The sequence below is a fragment of the Crocuta crocuta genome, unplaced genomic scaffold (assembly GCF_008692635.1).
Source record: "Crocuta crocuta isolate KB4526 unplaced genomic scaffold, BGI_CrCroc_1.0 scaffold24, whole genome shotgun sequence".
Lineage (NCBI taxonomy): Eukaryota > Metazoa > Chordata > Mammalia > Carnivora > Hyaenidae > Crocuta > Crocuta crocuta.
In genome coordinates, this window is record NW_027530974.1 from 9,251,854 (window position 1) to 9,277,978 (window position 26,125).

At 43.6% G+C, this 26,125-nt stretch overlaps 2 protein-coding genes across 2 annotated transcripts; one reads left to right on the forward strand and one right to left on the reverse strand.

Moving 5' to 3' along the window:
- Positions 1-1,024: 1,024 nt before the first annotated feature.
- On the reverse strand, positions 1,025-8,901 carry CUNH6orf52 (chromosome unknown C6orf52 homolog). Its single transcript, XM_077770143.1, has 4 exons — positions 8,831-8,901; positions 8,191-8,368; positions 3,405-3,450; positions 1,025-1,173 (listed from the first exon to the last, which is right to left on the reverse strand). Exons 1-4 carry the CDS (start codon positions 8,899-8,901, stop codon positions 1,025-1,027), a joined length of 444 nt encoding a protein of 147 aa, XP_077626269.1.
- A 5,102-nt stretch (positions 8,902-14,003) lies between these two features.
- On the forward strand, positions 14,004-26,125 carry PAK1IP1 (PAK1 interacting protein 1). The gene is made up of 10 exons (XM_077769997.1): positions 14,004-14,128; positions 16,615-16,780; positions 20,172-20,292; positions 20,367-20,441; positions 20,919-20,971; positions 21,320-21,465; positions 21,560-21,657; positions 23,861-23,960; positions 24,930-25,053; positions 25,198-26,125. Exons 1-10 carry the CDS (start codon positions 14,045-14,047, stop codon positions 25,410-25,412), a joined length of 1,182 nt encoding a protein of 393 aa, XP_077626123.1. The 5' UTR covers positions 14,004-14,044; the 3' UTR covers positions 25,413-26,125.

Here is a 26,125-nt window from a genome sequence, read left to right on the forward strand (position 1 = left end):
GCTCTGAGCTAGCTGTCAGCACAGAGCCTGACATGGAGCTCGAACTCACGAACCGCAAGATCATGACCTGAGCTGAAGCTGGGCGTTTAACCGACTGAGCCATCCAGGCACCCCAAAGCTGCCCCCAATTTTAAAGCATAACCGTTCATCTGCCAATTTCTGGCTATCAATTGCCGTCTAGCCAGATTATGTGATTCCACACTCTGCATTTACACATTCCACCTTTACACATCTATCCACTAATGCCCTGACCAGTTCAGATCAGCCTCATCCTTATTAAATCTACTTTAAAATGTCATTTAAAAAACGTTTAGTTTTGAGAGAGAGAGTGAAAAAGAGAATCCTAAGCAGGCTCCATGCTGTCAGTGCAGAACAGAGCCCAAAGCAGGACTTGAACCCATGAACTGTGAGATCGTGACCTAAGCCGAACTCAAGAATCAGCTGCTTAACTGACTGAGCCACCCAGGTGCTCCAAAACTATTTTCTTTAAAAAAAATTTTCTTAATGATTTATTTATTTCTGAGAGAGAGAGGCAGCGTGAGCAGGGGAGGGTCAGAGAGAGAGGGAGACACAGAATCTGAATCAGGCTCCAGGCTCTGAGCTGTCAGCACAGAGCCCGACGCGGGGCTCGAACTCACAAACTGTGAGATCATGACCTGAGCTCAAGTCGGACGCTTAACCGACTGAGCCACCCAGGCGCCCCATCTCCAAACCTATTTTCAAATGTCTTATAGTGCTGCTTATTCTACCAGGATAGGTATGGGACCTCTTCTGGCATTTTGTTAATGTAACATACTTCCAGAAACGGATGTGCTGGTAAAGTTTATTTCCATTGCATTTTATCATGTCAGTCACATCTAAGTCCCGGAGATTTGTATTTACATATAGCACAGAGTACATCCCTGGGAGAATTCTTTTTGGTTTAGCAGAAAACAAAACAAAAACAAAAACACACCAAAAAACACCCACAAGAAAACCAAAACAGGATGCAATTGATATGACAGTTGGATAGCATGATATGACCTCATGCTTCTCTGGGGGTCTCATCTGGGATTTCAGAGTGAACCGTATCCAAAGGCTGCCAGTGGCAACTCATGAGAGAGTCGTAGAGTTCTTCGCTTTTCACCATAAACTGCTTGTTCAATTCTTCAATATTCAAGTGAAGATCTGGATCTGCAGAAGCCAATAATGCGTATGAAAAAAAAAGCATTATAGGACACACATCAGAAATGGCTTAAAATGAGAGTTTCATAAAAACACCAGCAGGAAAATATCGCAGACATTTCATGCAAGAGTTTTTAAATTGTGTGTTGCCTTTCAAGAAGATTTGAAAATAGAAATGAGAGCTGGAAAAGCAGCGTGACCAGACTCAATGAGCATCCCCATGGTGAAAAAGATGGAGAAAATGGATGGATAAAGAGATGCTTTGGAGATGAATGGACATTAGTTGGAAATGGGTTCAATTTGGGGCAAAAGAGACAGGGAGGGTCAAGGATAAGCCCTAAGTGCCTGGCATGAACACCTGGATGGACACAAAGCCAGGGAGCCAGGACTAAATCCACAGAACAGGGCTTTGAAACAATAAACATGTTGCTTTCTTTGCTTCATTATCAGACTGATGGAAGTAGATACATTGTTTATAGCAGCTCATTCAGAAACAGAGGGGGGCACAGCCTTCCCTCTCTGAAACCTGGAACCTTATGATGAGACTGTGTTAAGTTATCATGAAAGCATCAGACCTCAATACTTGTTCCAAGTTGTCAGGTTTCCAAGGATATTCATGCCCTCCGGTTTTTTCTCTCCTTTGACTGAATGTAACTGAAGAAGCCCTGTGTTCCTCTGTAATTTTTGCAAACCTTAGCTCATCCAGGACCATAACTTTTACTTCCTAATACTCACAAGGGACCACAGTATTCATTTGTATTTGTACGCCTGCTCTGGACTAAATACTCATGCCCCTTAAATATTCATGGAGACACTTACTTCCAATGCAATGGTATTTGGAGATGGGATCGTTGGGAGATAATTAGGGTTGGATGAGATCATGACTGTTGGGCCCTTGTCTGATGGGATTAGTGCCCTTATAATAAAGGACACCAGTGCTGGTGTTCTGTGTCCCCCCCACCATAGGAGGACATAATGAGAAGGTGGCCTTCTGCAAGCCAGGAAGAGAGCCCTCGCCAGGCACTGAAGCAGCTGACACCTTGATCCTGGACTTCTCAAAGTCCAGGACTGATGAAGGCAGGGAGAATGGACTCAGGCTTGAGCCACAATGAAATCCTCCTGGGAGCTGGAATACTTCCTTTTTATTCACACTTCAACCAAAAGGTATTCGGATAAAACTAGAACTTCCCACAGCATTGAAAGATTTCTTTTAAACATCAGTTTCATTTCATTTGCACACTGAGCACCTGTTAACTTGCCGACTTTGTATTAGTCACTGGGACTACAAAGACAAGTGTTCCCACCTTTGATGCTGTTGCAAGGTGGTGGGTGGGCTGGTCTGCTGGGAGTCCCCTGGGGGTGGGGGGAAGCCACCAGATGGCCGTGTGATAACACAGGCATGTGGTAAGGAACCAGCAAAGGCGTTATCTCTGGGTGTCTCTTCTGTTTCCCGTTCCCATAACTTAAGTAAAACAAGCCACACCTTTTCTCCCCTTCCTCGATTAATAACAAGGCCCTGCTCTGGCCATTTTGTGCTCCTGCACTTTGTTTCTTTCAAAACAGATCACGAACTACAAGGAACACTGCCTGGCCCTACAGACTGGGCCTGTGAGGTCGCAGGGGGCCAGTAACCCTGAGGGGAGCTGGGAAGCCAAGGCCACAGTGATTACCTCCCATTTCTCCCCTTAAAAATCAAAATTAAAGCAAATTAATCCCAAAGTTTAAATTTATGGAGGAAACTGATCTTAAAAACAATTCATTGGGGCACCTGGGTGGCTCTGTCAGTTAAGCGTCTGCCGTCGGCTAAGGTCATGATCTCACGGTTTAGGAGTTTGAGCCCCACGTCGGGCTCTGTGCTGACAGCTCAGAGCCTGGAGCCTGCTTTGAATTCAGTCTCTCTTTCTCTCTCTCTCTCTCTCTCTCTGCCCCTCCCCCGATCATGCTCTGTCTCTCTTAAAAATAAATGTTAAAAAAAATAAAAGAACAACTCATTGTCATCTTATTGTTTGGAAATGTCCCCATTTCCTAGTCCATCAGAAAGACCCAAACAGGTGGCTTTGCTCAAGCTTCCCACAGAAACAAATTTCCAAAAACCAGATGAACTGCTGAAGAAAATGGCTTACACAACCTATGTAGGACTTTTCCAGTAGAATCTCTCGGTTTTGAGCCAGTCGAGTAATGAGTAACCTGGGAATGGGTTAGTTTTGTTTTCAACCATGGCAACACAGGGTTTACATTACCTTCCAGTGGGGTTTCATCTTGCTTTCCCGCCAGAGCTGTGCTTTCCTATAAGGAAATTAGTATGTTAAGAAAAGAAATAACTTAAAGATTTATTGTCAACACATGCTTTTATAGAAAGCACTAGCTGTCAAAAATAATATCTACAGCACTGGACTCCCTTTCGATCACATTTGTTTTGAAGTCTGATTTGAAGGATCTTTAAATAATAATGACTACAGTTATGAAACAGGTAAACTGAGTCAACAGATGAAAACTCACAAAGGAGAAGCATGCCTAACCAAGGCCTCTGGCCTCCCTGAAGCATCTGGAACTAACTGGCACCCTAGGGCTGGGGCTAGGAAGTAGACACCAGGGACCCTGCATCCAGACTCCACAGTCCCTGCACTACATGCTCAACTCTCTACCTAGAACTCTGCCCCTTCTTCCAGAGGATGAGTCACAAAATCTTCACGATTTTCCCTACAGCCTTCTAGTCACACCCCAGCCCCACAGTTCAGCTAAGGACGGGAACAGTAGGTGCTTAAGAAGATATCAGAGAGGGGCGCCTGGGTGGCTTAGTCGGTTAAGTGTCCGACTTTCGCTTAGGTCATGATCTCGCGGCTCATGGGTTCGAGCCCTGCGTCGGGCTCTGTGCTGACTGCCAGCTCAGAGCCTGGAGCCTGTTTCAGTCTGTGACTCCCTCTCTCTCAGACCCTCCCCTGCTCACGCTGTCTCTCTCTCTCTCTCCTAGAAATAAATAAAAAAAATTAAAAAAAAAAAGAAGATATCAGAGACCATAGAAGAGCAAACCAGTCAATGAGAGAGGTAAATTCCAGAAGCATTCTCCAAATAAATCTTGTCTGGTTAACCCAGACCCAATTGGCTCTCCAGGGACAGTGTAAGTTTTTATGACTCCTCTCCACAGGCATCTGTTGGGAAGGGTTTCTGTTAAAGGTGTACAGCTGTTGGAAGGAACCAAGCCTTCCAGGAAGAGCCCGGGTAGCTCCTGGCACCAAATGAACTTAATGAGCCTCCCTTGCTAAGAAGAACAAGATCATACAGAAAGCCAGAGATGCGTGATCTCTTCTTTTGAACCTGTTGGAAAACATGCCTCCCTTTTACTCTGAAGGAGGCCCTGGTTTGGAAAGTAAATTATACAATTACCATAAATTTAAGCTCACCTTTGGTATCTTTTTCCTATTTAGAAATGACTAAGACACCTCGAATTTGTGCTTAAATGAGGCCTTGCTCATAACACAATGCCCGAGTAACCTCACATTTCCTCCTTTGCAACGTGTGCTCGGGTCGCTGTGGACCCCACGTGACCAGGGGGCAGGGAGCAGATGCTCTCTGGAGACAGGGCATTCTCTCTGGCGTGAGGGTCCCCTGGGCAGTACCTGTTGTCTTTCCAGAAGGGCACAACTAGTAACTGTTTTGCTAGTGGTTTTGCTAGTGGTTTTGCTCAGAATCGTTTTGAAGATATCCACTCCCTCTGACCTAAAGACCCAGTGTCAAAATGTACAGGGTTCTCGGGAGGCTAACCTCTTATCTTGGAGAAACAAGCGTTGGGAACACCATCATGCCCCAGTGGGGGGAAACGGACACTGTACCTGGGACATTTGACAGAGGCCGTGCTTTCTTAGGCAAGAATGAAACGAGGGTGCATGAGTGGAAGAGGCTCATGGCAGAGCCTCACCATTTGGAATTTTGCTGACCAGACTCATAACTGGGAATTCCCACCAGGAAAGCAGGGAGTTGGCGCAAGTGTGCTAACCACAGCCACCAAAGTGAATAGGTTGCTAATTCTTGAAACTGCATGTTAAGAAACAAAAGAGGAGAGAAAGAAAGAGAAGTAACAAAAGAAAGAAGAAAGAAAGAAACTGCATGTTATAGTCATAATTTGACTGGAGAGTGGGATGAAAATCCCAACAGGTGGAGAAGAAAGCAGGTGGGGGGGGAGGGGTAAGGGACAAGGAGGGAAAGCTGGTTCATTTCTTTTTAAAATTTTATTTATTTATGGGGCGCCTGGGTGGCTTAGTCGGTTAAGCATCTTACTCTTGATCTCAGCTCAGGTTGTTATCTTAGGGTTCCTGGATTTGAGTCCCAAGTCGAGCTCTGTGCTAAACAGCATGGCACCTGCCTGGGATTCTCTCTCTCTCTCCCTCTCTCTCTGCCCCTCTCCTGCTCACCTGCTCTCTGTCTCTCAAAATAAATAGACATTAAAAAATTTTTATTAGTTATGTTTCTTTGTTCTTTTGGTGTTGTTTCTTATGGTCTTTTATTTCTCTGCCTGGTTGTTTTCTCATGAATAGGCAGAAATCAAGAAATACTTTCATTTTTGAACTTGATAATGCAGTCAAACCTATACTTCTCTATTTAAAGATAAGGGTAACCACCGGAAGACACATAGACTATCTCCTAAACTAGTGAAAAAGTGAAGGGGCAGAAGAAAAAAAAATGTACTAAAACCTCAGGTAATATAGTAAAATATATTTTTTAAGTGATGCACCATCAAACATCTGCTAACAGTGTAAAACTCGATTTGGGTTTAAAAATTTAAAAAGCAAGAAATCTAACAAGATACTTTATATAAAAGAAGGAACACCTAAACAGACTTGAAAAACTGAAAACAAAAGCTTGGGTGGGGGTGGGGAATGCCAAGCAAATGTAAGTTTTAAAAACTGAGGGTTGAAATGTTAAATCTAACTCTGGGTTTAAGGCATAGGATATCCCGTAAGGAGCACATTATAAAACAAATTGGACAGAGCACTAACACTTTGACTGCTCAATGCTAATTTCCATAATATGTAAGTGTCTGCACAGTCAGATAAAAGGGGGTATAACAGAAAAAAGGTCGACAAAGGACATCAAGGTCACAGAACACAGATATCATCAAGCAACAGCTTAAAAGGTATTTGCCCTCAATGATAGGCAGATGGCTTTCCACACCCGGCACATTGGTAAACTGCACACAGAAATGTAGAGAGGCGAGCACATTCATAACTGCAAAGTGTAAACGTAGGCAGGCTTTTTGGTGAGTAATTTGTGATCTGAAATTTTAAATATTACATCCTATAATCCAGAACTTCTACTTCCAGAAATGTATTCTCAGGCAAAGGAACACTCCAACAAGTACTTGGAGATCGGTCAAAGTTTGTTGAAGCACTAAGAACATTTAAAATGTGAGCCCAGGGGTGTCTGGGTGGCTCAGTCGGTTGAGTGTCCGACTTCGGCTCAGGTCATGATCTCACCGTTCATGGGTTCGAGCCCCGCGTCAGGCTCTGTGCTGACAGCTCAGAGCCTGGAGCCTGTTTCAGATTCTGTGTCTCCCTCTCTCTCTGCCCCTCCCCTGTTCACACTGTCTCTGTCTCTGTCTCTCTCTCAGAAATAATTAAAACATTAAAATAAATAAATAAATAAAATGTGAGCCCATAAGGGATGAGCTAATGTCACAGCACGTCCAAATGAGCAACTTTTAAAGAAAGCGCTTTACAAGGGGGAATATCTCGGGGCAGCTGGGTGGCTCAGTCAGACACCTGACTCTTGACTTCAGCTCAGGTCATGATCTCATCATGGTTCTTGAGTTCGAGACCCTCATCAGGCTCTGTGCTGTCAGCGAGCCTCTGTCCCTCTCTCTCTCTCTCTCTCTGCTCCTCCCTTGCTTGTACACGCGTATGCGCTCCCGTGCGAGCTCTCGCTCTCTCTCACTCTCTCTCAAAAATAAACAAACGTTAGGGGAACATCTCCTAATGCCACCTGTAAGCGGGAGCAAGCAGCGAGTAAGCCGATATGTACTATACAGGTCATTCTTGCCCAATTCTCCCCCAACTCCGCAAACAGATATAAAGCCCAATCACACTGATTCGCAAGAGTAGAAGGGGAAAATCCAGAGGACACAGATGCCCTTGAACAGGGCTTTCTTCTAAGTGGGGAGGAGATGGGGAAGAGGGAAGGGATGGGGGGTAGGATGGAGGAAGCTTCTCTTACTCTAGCACATCTGGCGATTTCAGAAATAGCTTGCTTTAGTAACCTAAACATTAGAACAGCTCTTTTTAATTTTTAAAAAATGCTTATTTAATCTTGAGAGAGACAGAGTATGAGTGGGGGAGGGGCAGAGAGAGAGAGGGAGTCACAGATTCTGAAGCAGGCCCCACGCACTGAGCTGTCAGCATAGAGCCCGAGGTAGGGCTCAAACTCACCATCTGTGAGACCATGGCCTGAGCTGAAGTCAGACGCTTAACCGACGAGCCACCCAGGCGCCCTTGGAACAGTTCTTATAAGTGGGTTCATGTTTTCTGCTATTGCAAAACAAAACAAAAACTACCTCTAGTCTTATTTTAAGCGTTTAAAGAGTAAAATCAAGGGGTGCCTGGGTGGCTCAGTCGGTTAAGCCTCTGACTTTGGCTCAGGTCATGGTCTCACGGTTCATGAGTTTGAGCCCCACGTTGGAGCCTGCTTCAGATTCTGTCTCCCTGTCTCTCTGCCCCTCCCCAACTTACCTGGTCTCTCTCTCTCTCAAAAATAAATAAACATTTAAAAAAAAGAGTGAAATCAAATGAGTGCTAACCTAAAATTTAGCAGTAGGAATTTAGGCAAGGACTTCATCAGCCCATTATTTTGGTTTTGGAAGAAGGTGATGACTTAAATTGTTGCAAATCATCAGCTTTTCCTCTCTGGTATTAAATGGGGAGCAAAAGCCTTTGCTGTGGGAATTTGAATGAGAGCATGTGGAGGTGTGAAGGTAGGAAAAAGCTACTTCTCTGTTGGGCTCACGGACAACACAGGATTCATTTCAGGGAGGCGTACCTTAGCTGTGACCAGACTCTCAGCTGGGCGTCCGGAGGTCTCACGCACAGAAAGGTTGTGTCCATTTCCATCCGTTGCACAGCCATAGGCGTAGCCAGAGAGGGAGTAACCGCTGTGAGGCTGCTCAAACCAGCTGCTCGATTGGTAACCTTGGCAGGGCTGGAACACTGGTGTCCCCCTAAAGAGCAGAGAGAGGACAACAAGAATGACATCACTGAACAAGGCAGAATCATTCAAAACCCCAGGACTCTTTCTTCTTTCCCAGCAGGCTCAAGTAAAGGCGATTCCTGCATTAACTGTTGAAGGACACCTATTTCCAAAGCGATGGTTTGGAAATGGCCAAAAATCATGGAAGAGATAGAACATGGACGGGGGCGCCTGGGTGGCTCAGTCGGTTAAGTGTCTGACTTCAGCTCAGGTCATGATCACACGGTTCGTGGGTTCAAGCCCCGCGTCAGGCTCTGTGCTGACAGCTCAGAGCCTGGGGCCTGCTTCAGATTCTGCGTCTCCCTCTCTCTCTGACCCTCCCCCGCTAATGCTGCCTCTCTCTCTCTCAGAAATAAATAATAAAAACATTAAAAAAAAGATGTAGAGTGCGGACGGCCTTCATTTCCATTCGGAGTAGGAAAGACCAGCTCACCTTTGCCAGTACCAGTAATAGTCATTTGCTTGCGCTACGCCAAAGCCCGCAGAACTCTTCTGCGCAGTCATTTGTCCAGAAACTTTACAGGCGGACCAGGCATCCACAGTTTTTATTCCTGGGGCAATAATTCCAGCTCTGGGGGCTACAGACTCTCACCCCAGCAAAACTCTCTCTCGACTACCTGAGAGAGCAATTACACTCGGGGGGCAGTTCCTGCTAGGCAATGAATTGCTTGACTTTGGTTACAATGGGGCTAAGGTGTGGGTGGGAGAGGCGTCCATAGGGGTCACCTGGGGGAGCTTCTGCTCGCTGACAGCTGGCTCTAAGCTTGTCAACACCCTCTTCCAACCCCAGGCCCCCAGGAAAGGCAGCTGAAAGCCAGGGGGGATGCAGAGGGGTGTGTGTTTAGCCACCGCCAAAGCCCACCGAAGCCCACAAAGTCTCCATCCCACTCTCTACAATAACTGAGTCACTCGTAATGACTAAAACCTTAAAAAAAAAAAAAGTTGATGTTTCCCTTCTCAGTTCAATTATCTGCTAACTATTGGAACCAGCAACTAGTGGAATTTTTTTTTTATAGCCCCTGCAGGTTGAAATCATTACCTGGACCAGCTGGTGGAGAGACGTCCTAGAATGAACACACACACACACACAACCACACACACACCCCCAACCCACCCTCTTAATGGGGGTCCAGGAAAACATTTTAAGAAATAATGATGTGGCTCAGTGTTATTTTAAAAAACAAAAGAAAGGGACGCCTGGGTGGCTTAGTCGGTTAAGCGTCCAACTTTGGCTTAGGTCATGATCTCGTGGTTCGTGNTATATATATATAAATTTAAAAAAAATAAAAAACAAAAGAAAGCATGCCTTCCCAAATCTCAATGTACATATGAATTACCCTGGCATGTTTGGATTTTTTTTTTAACATTTAACTTTTGAGAGACAGGGTATGAGTGGAGGAGGGGCAGAGAGAGAAAGAGACACAGAATCTGAAGCAGGTTCCAGGCTCTGAGCTGTCAGCAGAGCCCAACGCGGGGCTCGAACCCATGAACTCTGAGATCATGACCGGAGCTGAAGTCAGACGCTTAACCGACTGAGCCATGCAGGCGCCCCTCAGCATGTTGTTTAAAATGTAGGTTCTGATGCAATAGATTTGGATTAGAGCCTCACTCAGATTCTGCCCTTCTAACTAGCCAGCCTACGCAGTGTCAAAATGTAAGAAGGTAACTTTTGAATCCAGATAGGGGCACTTAGGGTCTGGCCATTTCCTTGCAGCTTGTTAGTAAGTGCTTGATGTAGTCTATATTTACCTGTGATGTAAAAAATAATAATCATGAATTCAAATCATTCAGTTATTCACCCATTATTCACTGAACAGCTACTTGTGCAGGGCAGGCTGATCGAGTGACGCCTACACTCTAGCGTCCCCAAGCTTCCTGGGAGAGGTTACTGATTAGTAGCTGTGGGGCACATTGCTGGGTGCCAGCCACTATTTAGGTTCCTTTTCTTCCTTAATAACAGAACCTGGGGGGCAGGGGAAGGGGGGGTCGGCTCCTGGGTCGTTCAGTTGGTTAAGCGTCCAACTTCAGCTCCAAGTCATGATCTCATGGTTCGTGGGTTCGTGTGCTGACATCTCAGAGCCTGGAGCCTGCTTCAGACTCCGTCTCTGTCTCTGTCTCTCTCTCTGCCCCTCCCCCGCTCATGCTCTGTCTCTCAAAAATGAATGAATGTTAAATAAAAATTTAGGGGAAAAAATAACAGCACCCTGATTTTATTTGGGGGCAGAGATAGGCCTCACTAAAAGACATTTCCTAGTTCCCCAAGTGCAGGTAGATGTGGCCAAGCGGCCAAAGTCAGGCTAATAAGATGTAAATAGAAGTATTATAAAGAGGATTGAGGCCAGCTGTGTGGGCCAGGGGTGTTTGCTCAGCGGGAAGGAGGCCTGCGGTAGGTACTGCACCCTTTCTCTGGGCCTAGGGCTGGGATTAGAGATATGATGGCTGGAGCCCAAACTCTACACCTATTTTGGCCTATGAGATGGCATCGAAGAGGAAGCCATATACCAGAATATAGGATCTGAAAGAGAGAATGGGTCTGGGTGCCTGAAGACTGAGGGCTTCTTGTACCAGCACTAGACTGACTCCCTCCAGATTTCTTTTACTTACGAGATAAATGTCTTGTTTAAGGCACGGCTGATTCAGATCACTGTATGAACTTAAACGCAATTCCTAACTGCTGTAGCCGTTTAGCCATCAAATAAAACCCATCAGTTGAGGATTCTTTTTGTAAAACTTTTATCAGTTTTTGGTTCCTTCTCTTAGTTTAGAGCTGGATTTTGTAAAAGCTGGATTTTGAAAACCAGCAGGGTGGCTATAAATGGGCGAGAGATAAAGCCATAGCTGGAAGGGAAAGCAAAAATTAAATGTTGATAGTTAAGGTGGTTACAGAAGCTGAGGAAGGGAGAAGTCAAGGTTGCGTGTCAAAATCCCCCAGCAGTGTGGCAAGAGCTGGGGACAGACGGCCAGGAGCAAAGCTCCAGTGAAGATGGACTTTCAAGGGGTTGATGACAGTGACAAAGAAGGATTCACAAATACTGCTTTGCTCTCTGAAAGCCCCAAAGGCCAGCTTCTCAGATTTCACCTGCATTATTCTCATGAAGCAGGTGAAGCAAACTTATTCCAGGGCAGACAATTGGCCAGTGTCCAGGAGGATGCAACTCACTCTCTAGGCTTCTATGTGCAAAGGAGACCAAAGTCCTCTGGCAATATGCGCATGTACCTCTGTAGTCCTAAAAGTTAAGACTTACTACTTGTCACAGTGAGAAAAGGGGGTGTCGGTGGTAATGAGCAGAAATATGAAACTCTCATATTTCTAACACGACTGATTTTTCTCTGTTGTATCCTGCTTTTTAGTGCAGTATGTCCACCTTACTACCCTCCCCACCAAAAAAAAAAAACCCAAAAAACTGGCTGTTTTTTCTTTAGCAAACCAAAGCCAGGCATTTAATAAATATTTGTTGAATGAATGAATAAATCAACACACAGCTCAAGCGTAAAAAGCTTTTTGATCAATAATTTAAAAGCAAAACTAAAAAAAAAAAAATCCTGTCGTGGTCTACTGTCAACGAACTCTTAGCAGGTGGTTGTTTCTTGGCAACTGCAGTTTTCACAAGAATGAGATTAAATGTTTTTTTTTTTTTGCATCCTGTGTTTGGGAAGAGAACAGGAGGTTTGCAGGAAGTATGCTCGGTTTGAATCTAGTTGAACAAGTATGTAATTTTGTATTGTTTTTCTTTTTTTTCATAGTTTATTGTCAAGTTGGATGTATTGTTCTTCTTAAGGCAGTGAAACTGCTTTTTCCTCCTCTGCTAAAGAGAAAGTTTGAGCCCAAGGAAATGTAAAAAGTAGCAGCGCTCTAAGTCTACTGTCCCTTAGCTGTGTGGTTTTGAAAGAGTTACTTTTCTAGACCTATTTCACATTTATAACCTCAGGCTGGATTAGTGCATTTTAACTTTAGAGGCACTAATCTTTTTGCAAACATCATTAAATTTTTTCCATGCTCTCCTTCAAAAACGTACGGTACAACTGAGCATATAATTTCAAGCGCTGGAAAACCCTCAGAACTTACCCATAAACTAGATTGGGATCACCTGCATAAATGCTCTCTAAGGTCTTCTGAGCTTCTCAATTGGTTCCAGTAATTTCTAACAGTTTTCACGACAAAATATGAGACTTCAAAGAAATGTCCTGTTCACTCATTCTTTGTCCCATGCCCAGCTGACATCCACTGCCCGAATTCACACACCTCTCACTTTGGTGGGTCTCTGGGGGACACAGCGAAGGAGTAAAAAGGAAAGTAACTTAAATAGTAAAATAACTTGACTTTTTTTAACGTAATGAAGATAACCAGCACATAGTGAAGGAATTAGTATAAAACAGTGAATGACTACACGTGTTCCCGAGACTGAGTGTTGGTTTGACCACAGAATTTTCAGTGCCTGAGGAGGGCGTACATGTGGGGTCGCCAAAGTGGGAACGCAAAGCCTTCGTTGCGCTGCGATGACCCCCAAATCATTCAAAGGGTAATCATGTCTACAAGACCCAAACCAGCAGCGATTAAAACGAACACGAGTTAGACACGTAGTGACAGTGCAGAATACCAGAGGACACATTCTCTTGAAAGCAAAAGGGTCAACGTGCTAGGGGATCAGCACTGAAACGGGGGTTCAAGACTTGACACCAACGATGGCCTCCCAGTGCCTGCTTGTCAGATGCACGGGCTGTGGCCCTCAGGAGACTACGACGCTCCAGGTTTACTCCGATTTGTGCAAAACTGTCGTTTCCGACAGACCCCTGCATCTCCACACCTTATGAAAATTTCAAATGTTAATTAAGGCGATCTTTGCTTTCATGCACGTTTCACTTGGCCCCTGAACTGGGGACGTGGTCAAAGTGAAATGGGAGATTTCCTTTTGGAACCTTCCCCTACGATGACTGCGCTCTTCGTCCGCAAGCCGCCCGTCTTTTCGCCCTTCAGGTAAAGCGTCCTCCTCCCTCCCCGGGGTGGGCGGCGACGTCGGCCGATGTGACCCCAAAGTCAGACAAGCCAATCAAGCCGGAAGGAAAGGTGTGAGGCCTTCTTTAGAAACCGCTAACCGTGAATGTCGACCCCCTCTCTGCTCTGTTACGAGACAATGTGAGAGACAAAGGCTTGCTTATGCTTCCTGCGCATTAAAGAAACTCAATTCCTTCCTGTCCCTCGTCTGACAGCCCACAGCATAGACGACTCCACACNCCCCGGCAGGGGAGGCCCCGCCCCAGCAGGGGAGGCCCCGCCCCAGCAGGGGAGGCCCCGCCCCTATTCGCGACGTCACGGAACCGAGGCCCCTCCGTAGAGGATGTCCCGCCCCACTCTCCTTTAGACCCGCCTACCTGACAGCCACCTAGAATATGCCTGCTTGCCCCCAACATTTTTCTCCCCGCCGTGAGAATTTCCTCACGTGAAATCATTTCTTTTTCTCCTTTTGGAAGTTCCGCGTGATCTTCGAGCGCTGAAACCGCTTCCGCGGAGACAGGCGCCCTAAAGGCAGCCCTGAGCTCATGACGTAATTTGAGCGCCGACGCAGGAAGGACCCCACTTCCTCTGGCATCCGCTTTCGTCACGGCCTCAGCTGAGCGGTGCTGGTTGAAGGGGCACGTGCGCTGCTGAATGGAGCTGGTAGCTGGTTGTTACGAACAGGTCCTTTTTGGGTTCGCTGTCCGCCCCGAGCCAGATGCAAGCGGCGACCAAGAGGTGAGAGTGCGCACCGGGAGGGACCGCGGGAGGAGGGGCGTGGGAAGGCCTGGCCGGGCTCCCACAGGGCCGTGGTAACATCAGCACAGGTGAACACACTGATCTCCTAGGGATGAATTGATGAGTCAAGCTCAAACGTATAATTTAGCTTTTTAAAACTTGGACAGGCATTTCGTAAAACGAGATCGTGTTTGTTGCCTTTAGGAGACATTCCGGCCACGGTGCAGGAAGGTTAAGCTGGCAAATGAGTCCGTTGACAGCCGGTGTACGCGTTCAGGATTTAAGGAGAGAAGAGTTCGCTCTTTTACTTTTTGTCCTGGAATTTTACAGAATATTAGGTCGGGGTCAGGATAACCTCCTCAGTTTGTTTTTGGACCCTGACCATGGGACCATTAATTGGTAGTGGAGATGACAAGCCAAAGGCATGGATCCAGCGCGAGAGCTTGCCGACGTAAGAAGGGCGAAGGAGACAAATGCATGGAGAAAAATTATAACAAAATAGAAATATTTTTACTGGATGTGTGAGTGGAGAGGTTAAGTAAATTGCCAGTAGTTAAACAGATAGTTAGGGCATATCCACGGCTAGAAATAAGATCTCTTGGGGCGCCTGGGTGGCTCAGTCGGTTAAGCGTCCGACTTCGGCTCAGGTCATGATCTCACGTTTTGTGGGTTCGAGCCCCGCGTCGGGCTCTGTGCTGACAGTTCAGAGCCTGGAGTCGGCTTCGGATTCTGAGTCTCCCGCTCTCTCTGACCCTCCCCTTCTCACGCTGTCTCTCTCTCTCTCACACACACAAATAAATAAAAAGCATTAAACTAAAAAATTTAAAAAAAGATCTCTTTTAACCTAGCAGTGTTTTTCCCTAAGCAAACCTAAGTCTCAGAAATCTATTCTTTTCAGTACTTCTTTATGAAGAAGTTAAGGTGTCAGTCTTGAATTAACCGGAAAACTAGAAGTATATAACTTGAATAATTACTTTTTTGTTGTTTTTGTTTATACCTGGTTATTAATCTGGTTTTGGCGGGAAGGTGAATCTCTCGAATCTTAAAGATGATGCTGTTGATTGTGTTCTCTTTGTAATAAAGTCACTACGTTGTTCTGTGACTTCACATGTAGTCTTCACAGCAATCTCCTGAGGCAAATACAGGTATCCCCATTTTACAGATGAGGAGCCTGAAGTTGAGATAGGCTAAGTGACCTGCTCAGTGCCACACAACTAATATTGGGAGACCTGGGACTCAAGTCCCCAGGGGTCTCTGAAACATGAAGCTCTTATACTACCCACTGCTGCTTCTAAACCTAGACAGATATTAGTTCAGATAATCAACATTCCTTCCATAAAGTGCACAAAGGTTGTGTTTGATTTATGGTTGTAGCAGCCCCTCAGGAATATTGTGCCTTTACTCAAAAGAGGTGCCCTTGGTCCTGATTGATGGAAAGACCGTTTGACGCTGTAATTATTTAGAAATTAGTTTTCAGTAACACATCTTAAAGTATGTTCAAAGAAGTCTGATGGATTTATTTTTTCCTTCCATGGTTTGCTTGATTTGCAAATACTCCTTTTTTAAAAAAAATTTAATGTTTATTTTTGAGAGAGAGCACATGTGAGCAAGTAGGGGAGGGGCAGAGAGAGAAGGAGACACAGAATCTGAAGCAGGCCCCAGGCTCTGAGCTGTCAGCACAGAGCCCAATGCAGGGCTCAAACCCATGAACTTGAGATCATGACCTGAGCTGAAATTGGACACTTAGCAAACTGAGCCACCCAGGTACCCCTGATTTGCTGATACTTCTTGATGCGTCTCTGCCAATTTTGGGTGTGTGTATGTATTCAGCTGTCAGTCATTCCTTGCACTCAACCAGTTTCACTTATTCTGTGCAGAAGTTGTACAATGGATAAGCCTAGAGTTCTTGAGACCTCATCATCGGTCATTCTCTAGGGCTTATTTTGGTACTAATGGAAATATGGTTTATTTTTCTTTATAAGACTTGTCATTCATACTCATCTCTATGTGATGTCATATTTACCTACAGTTTGTCTCTCCCACAGGGATGGTAGTTCCATTAGAATAAGGACTTTCCTTTCTTCACTGTTACATATCAACTGTCTAAAATGGTGCCAAGCACATAGTAGTCATTTAGTATTTGAACGAATAAATTCAGATCAAATCTGAAGATTGAATGAATAAATAGTGTGCAGGTCTCACGTATAAGGAAATATATTCAGGAGTTAAGGATTGGAATAGGACCTTAAAGCAATCTGGTCTCCATAATTGTTTTGGAGTCATGACACCCAGCGTTGCCTTACTGTCTCCTTGCTACCAGCCTTTTTTTAATTCACGGGTTCTTTGTTTTTCTTAATCTGCTGTCATTGCATAGTTTTTTCTCAATTTGTAAGTATCCGCTGGTAGTTTTTGTGGACTGTGTAACCGCTTAACGTGCTTCCGGAGAACTGTGATGTGATCGTGACATTGTGTGTTTTACTCTTCAGCAAAAATGGACTTCTGTGGCTGACTTCACCCACCATGCCCACACCGCCTCGTTGTCAGCAGTGGCTGTCAGTAGTCGTTTTGTAGTCACTGGCAGCAAAGATGAAACGATCCACATATACGACATGAAGAAGAAGGTAGACCACGGGGCTCTGGTGCATCACAGCGGTAAGAAAATCCCGTCCTTTGAGATAATGTTGAGGCGTCATTACTTGACGATTTGACTTCAGTTGAGCAGTTCATTAAGTATCTTTTATGTAGTGGATTCTGTGCTAGGAAATACAGAAATGAAAAAGGGTGTTTTTGTTTTTAAGTTCTTCACAGTCCACATTGGGAGACAGAAGGGAGCGGGAGGAAGCAGAAAGTTCCCTAAAATGACATCTGACTAAATTATCTTAAAAGAGAAGTGCCAGTTGTTAGCCAGGTGAGGTTTTCAAGGCGGGAGAGAGGGCATTCCAGGCAGAGCAGGAAGTGCGCAGTAGCAGCCTCATGCTGATGGTTAACTTTATTGAGGGAATAGCACGTACCCGGCAGTTTGCCGACAAGGAACAGCTGCATCTTGAGTTCCTAGAAGACGAGACTGAGATTCAAAGATGTTTTGTGACTATCAAGTCACAAAACAGTGTAATGAGGACTCAGACCTAGGTCGGGAGCCCATGTCTTTAACCACTGGGTGCATGGGGACCTGTAAGCAAGTCAACATTATGAGGTTAAAACGGAGGTTGGGGTGATTGGGGACCTGGGCCAGGTCCTGGCTGGTCCTTGAGAAAAAGAGGTTAGGGATTGAATGGGAGGGAGGGCGGTGTGGACTTGAGGAAAGCGCTGGCGCCTGGCAAATGAGAGAGATGCTGACCAAGGGCAAGCAGAAGGTCTGGTGAGCGTCTGTCCGACTGAAGTTGGAGGCTGTGGGTCCAGTAACATCCGTTTGCACTAAGCTCCAGGCATTTATGTGGGGAGCAGAAAGCTACTCGGTACGTGCAATAGAAGGATTGATTTCCATAGGATTTTGGTGAAAGAATAGTTTAGACTGCCAGTCTAGAGAAAATGGGGGGTTAAGGACCTGCAGATCTCTGAGATGAAAAAGCGGGCGGAGTGTGAATGAAGGGGGCAAGAAAGGGCTGGTGAAAGGCGAGGTTGCAGGCGGGGAAGAGACCCTTCAAGGGCTGTAATGGGGAGCCGCTCTAGGTGGTGACATGTCCCGGCTGTAGGTGTGCGGGGCTGAACTAGAGAGGGGGCAGAGGTCCCTGGGGTTGAGGTCAGGGCCTGGTGATTCTCAGCTCGTGCTTGGGTTTCCACACTGATGGTGAAGTTGTCCAGGATAGTGGTAGGATTTAGGAATAGGAAGGCTGAAGAGGTGGGTTTTTTTTTTCCCCCCAGTATTGAACATTATTCTGTTTTTATTGTATTTTCCCAAGGGGACAAAGAATGAGGTTTAACACATGTTCCAGGAGAAGGGAAATGGGAGCGAATGTGTAGTTTTTAGATGTGCAGTTTGGGGAAACTCTGCCAAGGTTGTTGATTTCCTTCAATTAAAGGGAGATAAGACAGCCACGCGTTGGTGTCTGGCGGTAAATATGGAGTGTTCCTTGTCCTTCTTAGATGGTCCCTAGCTACTTTGACAAGTTTTTGCTTTTCAGCAGAAGCTAGACTTGGAGTGAGCTCAACGTACGTCCCTATTCCGTTCTGTCTCCTAATCCCAGTTCACACAATGTACAAACTTCCCTTAGGCGTGGAAGAACTAAGCTAACCAAATCTGGCCTGCCCACAGCCGCTGGTGCTGGTTTTGCACCATAAGGACGGGGCTGACGTAGAAGGAGTTTGGATGGGATGAAGTACTATGGTTCCTAACTTCCTTCATGCTTTGTATGACGGCTGTTTATCTAACAGCTGGTGATAGATAAGATCTTTACCAAGGTGGGGAAATAAGTTGATAGGAAGGAGGAAAACGGGCACAGATGACTGAAGACCCCCCACTTTGATAAGGTTGTATGTTACCCGTATATTTGGGGGTGGGGAGGGATGGTGTGCAAAATTACTCATCAAAGATCGTTTACCCTTTCCATATATATAAAGGACAGTGTGAAGGACTGACCAGGAGGTGGCAGGTGAACAGCAGTGACCCAAGGTCTCATGCTCTTATTCTAAAAAGGACAAAACAGTAAATATTTAGGCTTTGTGGCCATATGGTCTCTGTTTTGATTGCTCAGCCCTGCTCTTGCAGTGCAAAAAACAGCCATTGACATTTTGAACTGAACAGGCAAATCTGTGTTCCAGCAAAAGTGCATTTATCAAAACAGGCCACCAGCCAGATTTGACTTAGAGACAGTAGTTTGTTGATCCCTGAGCTCTAGGAAAGGTAAGCTGAGTGACACAGCTTTAAAGCATAGGGAGTTCTGCTTGAGGGTCAGTGTATCATTGTATATTGTCCATAAACATGTACTGCTTTTGGGGGTCAGAAGAATGCTGGGCTCCTCTATCACCTTACCTCCTTCCAGGAGGGTTAATATTTGTGAGTATTGAAAATGTGTGTCTGTCAATCCCAAGAGCTGTAGGAGAAATTCATGGGAGATGAAGATTTTAATTTGAGTAGAGGGGAGTGGAGTGTTTTATGAAGAAGTTGAAAAGCTGTAGGAAAATTTGTGAACAATGCAAAGGAGATTACAGAGGGCATAATTAAATAGTGGAACAATTTAGGAAGTTTTAATAAATTCTTTGTTTTTTAAGATTTAAAAATTTTTTAATTGATTAATTTTTATTTTATTTTTAAGTAATCTCTAAACCCAACCTGGACCTCGAACTTACAACCCTGAAATCGAGTCATATGCTCTACTGATTGAGCCAGCCAGGTGCCCCTCTAATACATTTTTATGACATGAATGAGAACTGTGTAAAAATCAAATAGAAAACAGCTCTGTAGTGATAATAATTGGATTGTGGATGATTGGGTAGCTGACTGTTTAGAAAATAATAGTCCCTCCTCTCCTCTCTTTCAGTAAAGAAGGAGGGGTGGCGCCTGAGTGGCATCCAACTCTTGATTTCAGCTCAGGTCATGATCCCAGGGTTATGGGATCCAGCCACATTGAGCATGGAGCCTGCTTGAGATTCTCTCTCTGCCCTTCTCCCCCACTTGCGTTCTCGCTCTCTCAAAAGGAAGGAAGGAAGGGAGAGAGGGAGGGAAAGAAAAGGAAGAAGGCATATGGCTGTAAATATTCGTTTGTTCCCCAGATTAGCTGGTTTACTGGTTGGTTTTGTTTGACTTCTGCTCAAATAGTCCTTGACCCAGCCACCTCCAAATTTATGATTGTGGACACACAGAGCAAGTAAGTGAACTAATTAGCTCCCGTTTGTATCTACAACTAGAGAAATTCTGCCGAAAGTATTTTCATGGCCTTGAAATTGTACGTCTTGATATGAAAAAAATGAATTTACTCATTTAAGACTTGTAGGCATATTTCAGTAATACTAAGACATTAGATTTTTACTTACCACAGCATAGCCTTTAAACCAGAAATGGAGTCTGCATTCAAAATACTAAGTTTGTATTTTGATTTTTCCACAGGCACAATAACTTGCCTGAAATTCCATGGCAACAGGCACTTAATCAGTGGGGCTGAAGATGGACTCATTTGTGTCTGGGATGCAAAGAAATGGGAGTGCCTGAAGTCCATTAAAGCTCACAAGTGAGTCCAGCCCTTTCCCATTGGCGGTCTCCAGGTACCTGTCAAGTTGGAGCTAACTGTTGGTTTCCTTTTAGAGGACACGTGACCTTCCTTTCTATTCACCCATCTGGCAAGTTGGCCCTGTCTGTGGGTACAGATAAGACATTAAGGTAAGTCATTAATGCTGAGAGCATCTTTTCTCAGTTGTGGTCTTGGTTCTCCAAGTACCTTCAGGGTATCTTTTAGATACATTTCTGTCTTGTCTCATGGCTGTCAGCTACTTAAAGATACTGCAGTACAAGGAAAGGCTGAAAACTAGTGAACCTTTTCATAATGGTAGAGAAATTGACAGGCTCTGTGTTCAGGCATACATGTTACATCCCAGTCATTCTGAGTTGTGAAGCAAACAGGAAGAGGATCCTAAAAAGAAATACTTTAAGAGGTGAGACCTTTTGAAAATAGATTAAACATTTTAAACAGGTGAAAGGGGTATGGGAATGGGTATGTTAGTCTTGCTTGATGGTAAATATTTTCAATGTTGTCGTAAGAAACACGACAGTTCCAAATAGCTGCGTCTGTAGTAAATTGTCATTTGAGTAACACCTAGTAAAAGTTACTATGCCATCAATGAACTTCTTGTTTTGCAGAACATGGAATCTTGTGGAAGGAAGATCAGCATTTATAAAAAATATAAAACAAAGTGAGTATTTTTATTTGGATGTTATTTCCCCTGCACGGTGGTGGTTACCTCCTGGAGGAATGCTTTGGGTTACTTTTCCCATTTTCTTTTCTTCCCCATTTTGTTTTGGGATTCTTGACGGGGTCGTGTCACCTACCAGCTCTCTGACCTTTAATCCTTTGAGTCCAGTTTATTTTCTAAACCTTAACTTGCAAAATACTTATCAAAAATTCATTATGAAGGCTAAATACGACAGTGGGTATGAAATGCATGGTATAGCTATTTGCTATTTTTATTATTACTCTGATTGTTTCATTTTTTTTGTTTATGAAATGAAAAAGCTTTTTTTTTTTTTTTTTAAACTTACAGATGCTCACATAGTGGAATGGTCCCCAAGAGGAGAGAAATACGTAGTTGTTATACTGAATAAAATAGATGTCTACCAAGTGGACACTGCATCTGTGAGTGGCACCATCACAAACGAAAAGAGAGTGTCTTCACTCACGTTTCTCTCAGTAAGTGAGGAGCCGTCCGTGGTGGAATCCGAGTGTGTGTGATGATGGTTGGAATCGTTGGTGACACTCTGGGTATTGTTTTTCTTTCTTCCAGGAGTCTGTCCTGGCAGTGGCTGGAGATGAAGAAGTTGTCAGGTTTTTTGACTGTGATTCACTAATGCGTCTCTGTGAATTTAAAGCTCATGATAACAGGTATTTTTGTTGTTGTTATTTGTTTTGTTTTGCCAGTTTCTGTGTATGTGTGTATGTAAGTGTAGGGTCTTCAGTAAACGTCCCATATGCAGTAGTTTCATAAGGTGGGATACATTCTTACAGAGATAGACATTCCTACATATATATGATTCCTGGTATCTGAGAGGACTGTAGACATGTTGTCTTGGCCTTTGCGCAGAAGTGGGGAAGCTGTCGTCAGGACTAGTGATTTGCACAAGATGTTTTTCCAATGATATTGGACTTGGGTCCTGAAATCAGCCGTATTTGAAGAGGAGCAAAAACAAAAACAAAAACAAAAACCACCAAAAAACAGTTTGAGCTTTGCCAGGATCTCTGTTGTGCTTTTACTTTGTTTCTCTTTTACACTCCTCCTTTGCACACTACTTGTTTTTCCTGCAGGAGAAATATGTGACAGTAATGACTTCTGTTTTATGCCAATCTTTCTTGCCTGTTACTGCTCCCTGTACTTCTAGGCGTAGATGCTGATGGTCAGAGTAAACAGCTCAGTGACTTGGCCGAGGTCACCCCACTGTTGGGTGGTGGGGCTGAGATCCAAATTCCATTCTGTCTGCCTCCGCTTTTTCTACACAGTTGTGGAAAAGGTGATAATGCACAGTTCTACTTTAATGTGCTTCATTTACTTGTCTTTTTATGTCTTAAGCAAGTCCTAGTTTTTATTTTCCAAGTAATGTTTTTTGAGAAATCTCTTGTGAATACTCCAGATACTGTACTCAGTGTATAGGCCCTGTTCTCCCCTGCATTGGGAAGTGTTCATTCACAGCCATTTCAATCAAATATACTACTAACTCTAGTACACTTAAGATAACACTTGGAATATTTGGCTGTTCATTCATTTAACAAGTATTCATTGGGCATCCATTAAGAACTGCACTAAGTATTTAATGATTGAAGGAAAACACAAGAGCTTGCATTCAGTGACTCAAGTAAGCAGGTAATTAGAACAGGAAGCAATAGAAAGGTGTGTTTTAAGAATAACAGAGATAACTTCCACAGCTTGATCCAGAAATGGAGGAGGATAATACTTGAGGGATAAAAGGGAGCTGTTTCTAAATAGAGAGACAAGAGACTGCATGCATAGTGGCCTGAGGGAGGAAAGAGCTGGATGTGTCTCAGCAACAGATGGAAGATCTGTGTGCCTGGATCAGAGTGAGCCAAATGGTGCTTGGCCTTGTAGACTGGTGAAGAGTTTAGATTTTATCTAAGGGCCTTTGTAGATTTTGTTTTGTTTCTTATTGTGGAAAACTGTAAAGGCCAATAGACCAGTTTAAGGAAGCAACACCCATAGACCCATCACCCAGCTTCAGCAGTTGTCAGTTTATGGCCAGACTTGCTTTATATATGCTCCTGGCACCTTCCTCCTCTCCTGTGTTATTAAAAAAATAAATTTTTTTTTAAATGTCTATTTTAGAGAGAGAGAGAAACAGAGCACAAGCAAGGGAGGGACAGAGAGAGAGAGAGAAGGAGACACAGAATCCGAAGCAGGCTCCAGGCTCTGAGCTGTCAGCACAGATCCCAACATGGGGCTCGAACCCATGAACCGTGAGATCATGACCTGAGCCACAGTTGGACGCTTAACTGACTGAGCCACCCAGGCACACTTCTCCTGTCTTATTTTTAAAAAGATCCTGGTTTTGTAGGATTTTAAACCTGGGAGTAACATGATTTGATAATTAAAAAAAAATGTTAGCAAAAATGGAAACAGAGAGACCAGTTAGGCTCCTTAGTAATCCAGAGGAGCAGCGGTAGTAGCTTAGACTAGAGCGGTGGCACTGGAGGGGGAGAAATGAGGGTGTGGGAGAAAGCCGGGGTGTATCTCTGTTTTGTTACTTGTCTGTTCATACTGACTTTGGAGTCTCCTGAGGTGAAGGACTTAGTATTTTTATTTCATTTGTGATAACCTAATTACTTATGGTTATCATGATCATCTTTTCAGCTTTTTCTTAAGATCTGGTTAACAATCCATTTTATCTAGAATTTAGACCCTGAAAATGGCGCACTGACTTACGGGGATGTGGAGCATCGTTCTATTTTAGCACTGTTCCTTGAGCAGTTTGGAAGCATTTGGAACATTGAAAAATGAAGAGTCTGTGTGCGTAGTTTTACAACAATATCATACTTTTGGGAAGAAAGGATCCTTTATGGTGTTAATATTTCATTCTAGGATAAAGGACATGTTCAGTTTTGAAATTCCAGAGCATCATGTTATTGTTACAGCATCAAGTGATGGCTTCATCAAAATGTGGAAGCTTATGCAGAATAAGGTAGGTGTGTTAGCACACTATAAATGCGCTGTAATGCAAGGCTTACTGTCGGTGTTGTTTTGGGTTAAGTGAGGTGATATTTTTCAAAGGTCATAAGGCAGAGATCTGTCAAAAAATTAAAATCTCTTTCATGCATGATTGATGCTCATAGTTTTAAAGGTAGGGTTCCAAGAGCTAGCGTGGGGTTGGTGTGAGTCTGAGCTGGCAGGATACCAGAACTGCTGCTTTTATAGTCAGAGGAGTGCCACTTTCTTCTCTTTTGGGTGTATATTACTCTTCTCTATAAGATTTTGCTAGATAAAAATACTGCCATTACTGGAGTGTCTGGCTGCCTCAGTTGGTAAAACATGTGACTCTTGATCTCAGGGCTGTGAGTTCAAGCCCCATGTTGGGTGTGGAGCCTTTGCCATTACTAAAAATTTGAAAGCTACTGATCAATTATCTAACAAGAGTTTTGAATCAGATAAGTGGGAAGTTAGATCCCTTCAGTGGCCTCACTCTTACAGATTCTCCTGTTTTTACTTGTTTTACTTGGTTCTGTTATAAACACATTACACAAATGTGGTTTGTCGAGTGTCTGCTTTGCGCAGGGTTCTTTATTAAAATCTAGAAATGAACCAGACATGATCCTTTTCCTTAGTGAATTTACAATTTCTGAATATTCAGAAACATGTTCTGTGAAGGACATAGCCAAACCAAACATGAATCAAGATAATAGGTCTTTTCTAAGCAGTATATTTTATTTTCAAGAACACATAGTAAGTTTTAAATTAAGTTCACTTGAGGGGCGCCTGGCTGACTCAGTAAAGCATGTGACTCTCGGTCTTGGGGGTTGTAAGTTGGAGTCCCACGTTGGGTGTAGAGATTACTTAAAAAAAAAACTTTGGAAAAAAGTTAAGTTCACTTGATTACGCAAAAAGAAAAGTATTTACAATTCCCCTATGTTATGAATTCTTTCTTCTGTTATAGAAAGTTCCTCCATCTTTACTCTGTGAAGTAAAAACTAATGCCAGGCTGACATGCCTCGGAGTGTGGCTAGACAGAGCGACAGATGCCAAAGAAAGCCTTCCTCTGGCTGCAGAGCCTTCTGTTGGTAAGTGAAAGTGATCGTTTCTAAAAAGTCTGTTCTTGAATTGTTGAGGTGGAGGAGATTCAGATAACTTCACTTTATCCTCAGCTTGTATTTATTTCAAGAGGGGAAAAGCAGTCTTTAAATGCACTGTCTCTTGTGTTTTAGTAAGTAAAGAAGAATCTCAAATCAACAAAAAGGAAGCTGGCAATATGGTGCAGGAGGAAGAAAGGCAGTCCAAACCTAATCAGAAATGTGGTTTAAATGATGCCAGGAATAAGCCAACGAAAGGAAATAGCCTGGTGTCAACCAAGAAGAGGAAAACGGTAGAAACGTTGGAAAAAAAGAAGAGAAAAAAGAAGAAAATTGGAGTGATACAGTGAATATCACATTTCTTATATGAGAAAAACTTCTTAGATGGAATAATTCTATACAGATGTTCCTCCCTGCCCTCCACGAGTAAAAGCTAGAAATTTCTTCTTTTGGAGAAAATGTACATCTTAAAAAGAACACATTTAGGTGTTTTTTATTTTTTTTGAAGAATAGTAAAAAATGTTTTGGTAGGCAGTGTATATATCATGGTGATATATGGTATGTTAATGTATAATATATAATTTTTACCATTGTATAAAGCAAATAAAGATCTTTCTCAAAATATTGTAGTTTAAAAATAACAGTTTTGAACACATTCTTTACCAGAGATGGATAAGAGTCATTTTTCAGATTTTTCTCCTAAATGGGGAAAGAGTAATAAAACTGCCTTCCTTTGGCTTCTTCAGATGATTCTAGTACTTTTAATACAGATTTTGATCCTTTTTGTAACCAAGGTTTACAAAGATTTTCCTGTCAGCAAGTATGAAGACCAACTTAAAACTCATGGACAGATAAAATTTCTATGCATAAAGTATGCTTAAATTTAGGACTGTGTGCCTAAGAAAGTTCTTAGATTGCCAGACCTTGTTAAACTACTCTGCTTCCCCACTGAATGACAAGGTAATGGATGGTTTGGAAAATGACAGGGTTTTGTTTTTCTTCCCCACCTGTTTCAGGCCAACAAAAAAATTCAGTTAATCTAATAAATATAATCTTAAATTCA